Below are 10,136 nucleotides of genomic sequence, written 5' to 3'. Positions count from 1 at the left end.
GGGGGGGGGGTAAGGTTCTGCGGACCTGTATGAAGGAGACTGAGAGGTGTTTGAAGATTATCGTACAGAACCTGTGTTCGACACGTGACTAGAACCAAGAAATCCATACCTGAAAAGTTCTGTCTTCTGGGATGTATCGCCGTATAGTCCATTAAAAGTCAACCGACGTTTCTGAGGAACATGTCGCTTCCATCATCATAGTCGAAGAATAAGCAACCAATAAAACTGAAAGCAGATGGCAGACATCCTCCTCCGAAACGTCGGTTGACTTTCAGCGGACTACACTAAGTTGTATCCCAGCATAACCCACCGCTGTGAGAACCTCCAATCCTGCCAACTCTTATCTGACTGTTAAGATATTAAATTGCTCCCAAAGGCGCAGTGCTTTATTTCTATACGACTGATGTTAATACAGATGCCATGCTAACAGAGTATAGTGCTTGACTATGAGCTGGACGACCGTGGTTTGATTTCCGCATCCAGTCTGGTTCTGGAGCCCACCCAGCCTGCAGTTCAAATGGATACCTGAGGCTTTTCCCGCAAGACAAGGCGGCCGATCCCTGAAGCTGACCACTCTTCCCCGTGTAGCTCCGAGCTTAAAAAAGACTTATTTTTAATTCGTTTAGTGGGGGGTGGAGTCTAACTGGGTCCACTCGGCACGGCGGCCACTGATTGGCCTATTGTGGAATGAAGATTGGCAGGGGAAACCGAAGTACCCGGAGAAAACCCGCCACAACGCCACTTTGTCCACCACAAATCCCACTTGACCAAACCCGGGATGGAACCCGGGCCGCCGCGGTCGGATGCCAGCGACTAACCGCTTGAGCTATGGGGCGACCCAATCTCCGAGCTTAAGAATGCGTAAACTATACCACCACTCCTCATTACGTCATCACGTCATCTTGGCTTGGTGCTGAAGTAAGTACAAAGATAACGTAACTTCCGTCGTAGTCGATATTACTCTCGTGTCTATGCCTGAACATTTGAATCTGCCTCTAAACTTCTGACCCAATGTTTCTATGATCGGTATTAAAATAACTTCCAATCAGTTCCAAAATAATTGTTGATCCAGTCCAGACCTACCCGAGCTCAGTCATCGGATATCGAAATTTTTACTTAGACAGTTCAGTACGTGAGAGCATTAGGATTCCAGTATACCTCTCTTTTATCGCCTGTAGTATTGTGACATGACGTCCGAAAGCCGGAATAGTGAAGTTAGAATAAATGTTCATTGCTAGGCTACGACTCGGTAAACACATTCCCGCGGCAAGAAATACGTAAGAAACAATCGAGTAACTTTCGTTTCTATACAACGGCGCTGTAAACACGCCTTCCTAACAATAGAGAGGCCGTATTTTCTTCGTGGTCCGTGCAAAATATTTATAAAGAAGAGTTCAGTTGGGAAGAATTAAGTCGAGTTTCGAGATGCCAGCCTGCCAGGATATGAGCTTGGGAGCAAGAGAACTGAATTGAGTCGAGTCTTCGGAAGTGGCAGTTGCAGAATAAGGGCAAGAAAAGGAGTTAGGCGGTGTAAAGTAGACATCTTGTGTGATTTGATGTTACAGTGAGACTGGTATAAATGCATTGCCAGGATACGGCTAGGGAAGACAGAGTACCCAAATGCGTGTGTAACGGTGAACTGCAAAGCGTGTAGATCAGCAATAGCGCTGTATTGTCTGTAGTCCCAAGTGGTGTGTATAAGTGATCAATAAATCCAATCTATAANTCAAATGTTTTAAATTTTTAAATATTTTAACATTGGCGTTTTAACTTGAGGGCAGTTTCGGATGGAATGTGAGAATTGATAGTGCATTCAACAATCCTAGCAAGTGTTGTGCTTTTACACGTCGACATATTGTAGCAGCGTCCACGCAGCAAACATAACTGTGTACATCTTAAACAACGACAGTGTTTTCATGATTGTACTATGTGCCTCTGATGATGGTTTTATTAAACCGAAACATGTAAGGCAGAAGTGATAAAGAAGTGACCTACAAATTGTTACACTCGACGGACTTTCTATTGACTTTGTGATTGATAGTGTAACGGACCAAAAATGAAACAATTAAAAAAAAAAATTGTATTCATATTCTTTCAATTAGAGGTCACAGCTCCAGCCCAGGTTAGAATTTCACCCTCTAGTTACACGGCCTGTCTTTAAAGACTCAGTGTTCACTGTCAATTTTCGCTTTTCAGAAGATACCTACCAAGTGACAGGGATTTTTCTTAAATATAAAAGTACCCTGTAGTAGTTAATATTCACGAAAATAAGTTGCCAGAAATAGTTTATTTGTGATTATTTGTTGATCATATAAGCAGCATTAGAAACTGTTTTGTGGTTTGCATGTTGGAAATGAGAAACGCTTATATAATTTTAGTCGGAAGACGTATGGAGGAGTGAAGGTATAGCTGCACCATTCTTTACCTCGGCAGCAGATGGAGGTGAGTGATCAGTTTGCCGCCCCGACCGCTTTACCCATAGGGGAGAACCCACCTGTCCTCATTGGATAGGATGCTGGATGGGCCCAAGGCGCCTTCATGGCGTAATTAAATACACGGACAACTTTACCTGTACCTTTACCAGAGAGAGCACTTGGGTAATGTAGGTGTTGATGGGAAAACAATATTAAAATGAGCTTTAGGGGATTATGCGCGAAGATTAGACAAGTTCATGATAGGGCCCAATGACGAGATGGTACAAACACGCTGAAGAAGCATGAAGTTTCTATGCCACTTGATCAGGCTACCTAACGTTTTCTTGAGGGACGCTTTGTATTGCTTGTCAAAAAACAACTTTGAGGATACATCTTATCCTGAGTAGACAACCTTGCGGAATGGAAATCCTACCATTGTGACGCGTGAATTAATGTTCTACGTCACTATGTGATGATGCATTCTGAGAGATGATTTAGACACGGTATGCAATTTAGTTAAATATAACGTAATCAACTAAAATGTTTGTTGTTATTTGTGTTGTAATTCTGTTAGTTTGTTTCAGTGCGTGGGGTGAGGGTTTCTTCCTGGCGTCACAAACTGCCATCATCGGAGCACTAGTTCTGTTCTTCGGGCGATCGAGCAAAGAGACTGTGCTCTTCACCGTTTCCTACCTAGCAATCTGCGTTATCCTCATGGGAGGTTACACACCTGTTAACATCCTATGGTCAATGCAGGCCCTGAATGTCCCCATCATCTGTGTTAGTAAGGTAAGTGTTTTTTTCGTGAAGATGTCACATTATGGTGGCTGTAGACGGAGTTAGGATTGGTGAATGGATTTATTGACCATTTATACACACGACTCGGTACTACAAGGAATTGCAGCGCCACCGCTAATATCAACATTTCACAAATCATCACAGAACTCGCTAAGCCTTTTTCCAACCTGTGTCTTCACCATCCGTTTCCTGGCAACGACTTCTAATCGTGGAGATTCTTCAGCTTCACGCCCTCAGGTCAGACTCCTGTACAGAACTGACTAAGTTCTAACCTTGCCCCTTCCTTATAACATCTCGGCGCGGACCACATAGAAAACAACTCCTCTGTCGTTGCGTTCTTGTATATTTATGTGGGAAGGTATTTACCTAGCCGTTGCCCAGAGACTGCCCTGGCATATCCGCCCATCTCGTGATCGTTACATAGCAACGACTCTACACCCTGCAATATACATAGTTACAGTAAAAGAAAGCTAATTATGCTTTAATACAAATATTATGTTTCTGGACCTTATTTGTCGTCCTGTTTTTCTTCAAAACGCAACTTTGCGGATAGTGGATGCTTTCTCCGTCTTCAGGTAAAACCTACTCAGTTGTGCCCAATCGATAGAGCTAGTCCCTATCTCCGGAAACGTTGTGTTAAAAACAGGACGATGGATAATGATATAATATTTGTATTACTGTACTATCGTCACGAACTTTTAGATCTTATTAACTATGCTTTGTTTCAAACATTGAGGTACGTTACTCCTTGAATAGTCATGGAGGAAATTTCTGTACTTTCATCGAGATCTTTGGTATGGCAATTTGAGTTATCAGTGTATATTTCAATATGATGTAGGAACTTATGATAATGATGATGATGACGACGACGATGATGATGTAACAGTGTGCGTCATTGTTGGATGATGGCGCAACCTCAGATGGTTTAGACATGGTATAGCTGTATAGCAGAGTCCTTCAGAGGTCAATTGTTCTTCATCAGTTGAAGGAATATCCAGCACTTCGTGCGACACGATTCATAACTGCGTTCACAAGAGGTCGCCATTGGCCATATCCTAAGCCAGCTGAATAAGATGCATTTTAATATTATTGTTTTCTCTGTGCCTCTATCTTCAAGGTGGTATATTCCTTCAAGTTTTTTCTACCAAACCTTTATATGCATGTCCCTCTCCTCTGTTGCATCTTAACTGCCCCGTTCGTGTCATCTCCCGTGATTATATCATGGTAATTATTTTAGGTGAACAGTTCGCGCTGTGGCCCTTCACAATATGTAACTTATTTTAGTCTTCTGCTTTTTCCTTTTTGGGCACAAATGTTCTCCTCGGCACCTTATTCACGAACACCATAAGTAAGCCGGTTTTTCAAATTTATTCTTTTTCCTCTATGAGATATGACATATTGTCTTGCAGATAGCAGTGTACCTCTTTATTCTGATATGAGTATGAGTATGAAGGGTGAGCCATAAAACTCGCCCTAGCACTGCGACCTTCAGTGGTCTATTGCCCTTCTTTATTTTGATATATTTCGATGTGAACCGGTTTGTAGTTCGTCATACACCCAAACTGCACCTCAATCTTCGCCTCTTATTCTCCAGCGCATCACATGCAACTGTAGCGATGCCACTTTTAAAAAGCACACTATGCCTGTACGTAAACTTGAAAAAACAGATTGGATGAACGGGCAGGCCAGGAAATCTCTCGCCGACCACATTGGCTGAAGCTGTGATGCTTCTTATTTGCATTCAGAAGATGTCTGGTTATAATCTATTCCGGGGCAATTATTCTGGCTGAGATTCTTCGTGATTTTCCTCAGTTCTCCACATAAATATTGGGATAGTACCTCGAATTAGGCCGTGACCGATTTATCCCGAATCTTTCCCAATTTGTTGTTCACTGATCATTCTACCATTCGGCGCTATGAAGTCTGAACTACTGGCAGCGTCCTTGAATAAGCTAAAAATGAGCAAAACAAATCAGGAATCAGTCCTCCTCAAACCATCCTCTTATTTGGGAACCGCTGATTCAATTAATGCCTCACAATGTTACCGAAATGCGAGGTTCCGATATCTCACTTGAAATTGATGCTAGCGGTCTCTAAAGCTGTGGCGAAAGCTTCGTTTTCATTGCATGTCTACGAATATGTCTTACTTTTCGCTAATATTTTGGTCTTTTCGGTTGTCCCACCATATAGTCTTGCGTACGGATGTTTCCGTAATCACCATTGAAGCGAATAGGCTCAGCAATAGGCTCGGTTATACTATATTCAAGATACAGAGAAGGAAGACCCCAAGACCCCAGGAGAAGGAGTAAAGACGGGAGCCCTATCCGGGGTAGTGTGAAGAAACAGGCAAGAACTATCTTTATAAGGGGCACACTTGTTTATTGTTGCAGGTTGGAAATATAGCGACAAAATTGGCCCTTACCAGGGATCCAATGTTGTTTTTAGGAGGAAAGTGGAATTGTGTGAAAAGTGGACAAAAACGGATCTTCTCAGAGCAACCGTGAGTTTTTCTCACAGGAGGCAAATTTGAATTTCGGAATTCATCGTAACTTGCTTATAGAACGCAGTCTATTCCTGTGCTTGAGCCCTGAAGATAGAGGAAGCATCTTACTTCCAAACGTCCGTATTCGCAAGCAAGACTATGCGGTGTCATAACCCAGAAGACCACGGGTGTAACACTCACCCCCGTAAAGGCCTAATATATTGTGGAATATTTGCTCAAAGTCGTTGCTAGAGAACGGCTTGTAAACAACATTCGTTTCTAGGCAACAGCCGCGAAACAACGGAACAACGTCCGTTGCTAGGCAGCAGATTTTTAATAAGCAACTGAACAGCAACCGAGGAATGGTGTTTTCTGTGCGATCCGTACCGAGATGTTATAACCGGGACTGTTTGGAGAGACGAGTTCAGTGCCCAGTTGAAAGTCATTCTGTGAAGAGAAGACTAGGAGGTTGCTGTGAAATGGCCGCCAGCCTTGGAGTTAGTCAGTTGAAATTAGATAGAGAATTGTAAGGGGGCTGAAGAATCTGCACTGTTGAAATCCATTACCAGGAAGCGTCTCGTCAAGCCAGAGAAGACTTTTTGTGTGTTGTAGTTACAGTGATATTTGGAGTGTATAATTCAGTGAGACTACGAGTATGTTACTTTAGTTACGATCCATAAGTGGTCAATAAATCCAACGTGTAATCCGGAACCCCGTCGAGAGTCACTCAGAATCGTGACTATATATACGAGTATACTGAACTTATTTTTAATTTTATACCTTTAGGCAACTCTAGGAGCAAACGGATACACGTAGCACATTAATATGTTTGGAACCCTAAAAGAATTAACTTTCTCTGCTGTCCTTAGTTCAGAGTCTTATTCTGCCAGAAGAGACGATATCTGGTGACTTAATTGTTGACTTGAAATTGAACTGTCTCCTGTCATTTAGAAACTATAACTCCAAAATTAATAATGGTTGAGACGTAAATTTAATCCTCAATCTCATTTTCCAGTTCTCTGGTGTGAGATGAACAAATAAAATTAATTTTAATTAAATATTTTGATGTAGTATTTATTTATTTGGAGTGGTACAGCTACACAATTCCACAGTAAAACTTCGAAAATGAAAGCTCGTCAGAGAAGGCCACTTCAGCCGCAGCTTATGTTATATGGCCTTGCGAATTCAGTTTGTTTAATGCAGCCTAAAGGAACAACTCACTCCATTGATCCCTACTGACATTTAAAGTTGTCGTTTCATGACTCCGAGGCGCCAGAGATAATTATTGTATCCACGCACTCTTAAGGAAGCTTTGACTAAATATGCCTCGCCCATTTTTATGATTTCATGTTTCACGTTGTATTTTCGTTAATGTGAGGATTCGGGGTATATCTACCTACCACTCGTATTCCGAAGTATTTTCCCCTTACTTCGGGTCTAGTCTTATATATGACTATTATTACAGACAGTTTTGGTCTCTCCAAAGTTATTAACCCTTACTGTCGTGAGTTGTCCCCGATGTAGCCCGTGGGACATTTCGGTCTCGCTTTGCAGAGCCGTTATTATTGTTAAGGAGTGGAAAAAGAACCCCTCTTACAAGCGGCCTCAAGGAAGACATTCTCTACAATTGAAAAATTATTTAACTAAATTAAACGGTGTAGATAGGTTAGGTGTTAAATATAGTAGAAAGAAAAAATCAAAGTCATGTTCCTTTCTTTAAAAAATGAGACTTCCAATTGGAGTTCAGGTTAAGGCATACAATTTGTAATATTTTGAAACACTAAAGCTTTGTCACGAATTATAAGAATTTTGTGTAGTGTTCCACTTAAAGACTGTTATCACCGAGCATGGTAATCATATGCCTTAGTGCTTTTTACGTTGATGCTAGGTCTTATGAACGTACGGAAGGGTTTACTTGATTGCAGATTAGTTCTTGAGAATTAGTGGCATACAGTGTCCGTGGAACCGATATGCATCTGTTGTCACGGTGGGTTACGACAGTCACGCAACTCTGGGCCCTCCACATGTCGTTCCCCCTATAAAGAACACTTGCTTCCTTGCCTGACCACTAATTACGATCATTAATTACAAAACTCCTTAAAGGACGTATTTTACATATACACGACATATTTCTTGGTATAATTTGCAGTTTTTTTTTACTGACAGTATAATGGAAAGTATATTAATATTGTCGATGTACACATGCCTGCATATGCGTTGAGAATTTTGACTCCTTTTGGATATCCACAGATCCACACATGGCCCTACTTTTCGCACGAACGGATGACAATTGTATTTTTATCGCACTTTCCCTACAAAGAAAAGTGTTTTTTTCCCCCCTAAAATCACCAAGACTGTTGTAGCGTAACTCAAGCCTTCCCCCACCAGAAGAGTTTGCTTGTGTGTGTGTGTGGTTACTGTTCTGTGTAGTTTAAAGGGATTTACAGACCCGTTACTCATATGTGAAAGGCCAAGTACAGTTTGTTCAGTACAAAACAATAATCTTCCGAGAATCTCTCGCATAAAAGAGAACCGCTTCTTTACTCTCGCTTAAAGGGCAGTGCGTACTCTAACTCCATTATTCATGGTTTATATATTGGGAAATAAAGGTAAAGTCCGTGCGCTTAACTAATTAAGCAATACGCCATGAAGGCTTATGAGGGCGAGGATGTATAGATCCACATTTTCTTGACTTCGGCACTAGCTGGAGATGAGTGATCAGCTTAACGCCCCTGCCACTTTACCCCCAGGGTAAGAACCCTCGGAACCCATTGGATGGGAGGGCTCCAGAGCCGGTCTGGACGACATGGAGACGAGAAAATTCTTGACCCTACCGGGACTCGAACTCCTACCCCTCGGTCGTCCAGCCCGTAGACAGTCGCTATACCGACTACGCTATCCCGGCTCCCATATTAGAAAATAAAAAAACCAAATATCTGGAAAATAAAGATTACAGTCTTCTGGGGTATAACAGTGTGTAGTGTTACATATTCCAACGTTTCGGAGAAACCTGCTGCCTCCATCCTCCAAGTGTTCCTCCGAAACATTGGTACCATCTAGCAAACAAAATGTCATCACATCTCAGTAGACTTTAAGGTTGGTACTCACCGCCCAAAAATCTCAGATCTCATTTCTGTTGATTATGTTACATCAGTATGAAGCAGTAGTACGTGGTCTTGCTGCATATAAAGGCCCATTTTCGATGTTATCACTCTGGGTGTAATACGGTCCGAACTGTTAGATGTTTCATATTGTTTCTATTAAGCTCACTCGAACACATAAGGAAAGATACCACTAGGAAGATATAGACGTAGGTGGGTGGATAATATTAAAATGGATCATGGAGAAATAGGATGGGGTGGTATGGACTGCATTCATCCGGCTCAGGATGTGGAGGGCTCTTCTGAACACTACATTGGTAAAATGTTGGGAAATTCTTGAGTCGCTGAGCGACTGGCAACATCTCAAGGACTCATCTCCTTGGAATTAGTTTTTTTTGTTAGTTGATTAAGATGGCTCGAAGGTTATCGCGAAAAGGCAGTATGTCTTCCACCAAGGTGTAACTGTGTTGGTAGGGCGAACATTTTATACTTCTATCTTAACATTAAATCTGAAATTTTCTGAGTCTGTGCTTGTATTCAGTACTACATGTTATAGGATTAACTCAGATTCACTATAGTTTTGGCCGGGACCCGGAGATCATGTCGGTAGCTAGAAATGAAATTTCGGTTTAAATTAATTGGATTTTAAGGAAGCTGCTTTTCTTTTATATTTTCTATAGGTTTGTAATTGTCGTTCGTCGGCAGACTTTATAGTCCTTCAAAATGTGAATTTATTTTTAGTGCTTAGACGCGAAATCTTTACGGATTACTTCCGAAAATGCGTTCAAAAGGAGATTAAATTGAAATGTTCACCCAACTGTTACAGTAACCTAGTGAGAAAACTCTGATGGCGCAAGACAAACCAGAGTAGTGGCGACAGTAGCAGGATCACGGGTCAGATCTCATCCAGTAACACTTTCAGACCTTTAACTCGTATTACGTATAACTTCAATTTTGCCTGTCTACAAATGTGAAACATAAATTGAACACTTATAGAGACATATTCATAAATAGGATTGCGGATTTCTGGGAAAACATAATATATTTTTTGCGGATGTTTACGCTCACGGAGATCAATGTAACATTAAAAATTATTGCAGTTATTGCCTATATACCGGTATACGGTTTTGTCACATAAAGCGCGTATTGTCATGTAAAGGAGTATTTGGGTATATAAATAAAATTGAATAATGCACCCCTTAGAGAATGGATAAAAAAACATTTCACACGTCTGCACAGCCTACTGTTGGAACGCTGAGGTAAGCAGCACGCATTCAATAATAATAATAATTATTATTATTATTATTATTACATTAAAATTTACCGCGCTCTTAGCTCTCC

General features: G+C 41.3%; 1 protein-coding gene across 1 annotated transcript in view; it reads left to right on the top strand.

Annotated features, from left to right (window-relative positions):
* LOC111861418 (mannose-P-dolichol utilization defect 1 protein homolog) overlaps window positions 1-10,136 on the top strand; it is a 137,873-nt gene that overhangs the window by 65,596 nt on the left and 62,141 nt on the right. The window contains exon 4 of the mRNA XM_023845963.2: window positions 2,999-3,203. Within this exon, the coding sequence (XP_023701731.1) occupies window positions 2,999-3,203 (205 nt within the window). The remainder of the gene's footprint in view (window positions 1-2,998; window positions 3,204-10,136) is intronic.

The sequence above is a fragment of the Cryptotermes secundus genome, unplaced genomic scaffold, assembly GCF_002891405.2.
Source record: "Cryptotermes secundus unplaced genomic scaffold, Csec_1.0 scaffold646, whole genome shotgun sequence".
Classification (NCBI taxonomy): domain Eukaryota; kingdom Metazoa; phylum Arthropoda; class Insecta; order Blattodea; family Kalotermitidae; genus Cryptotermes; species Cryptotermes secundus.
Note: the sequence above shows the minus strand (reverse complement) of the source record. Positions and strands in the feature narration are given on the sequence as shown.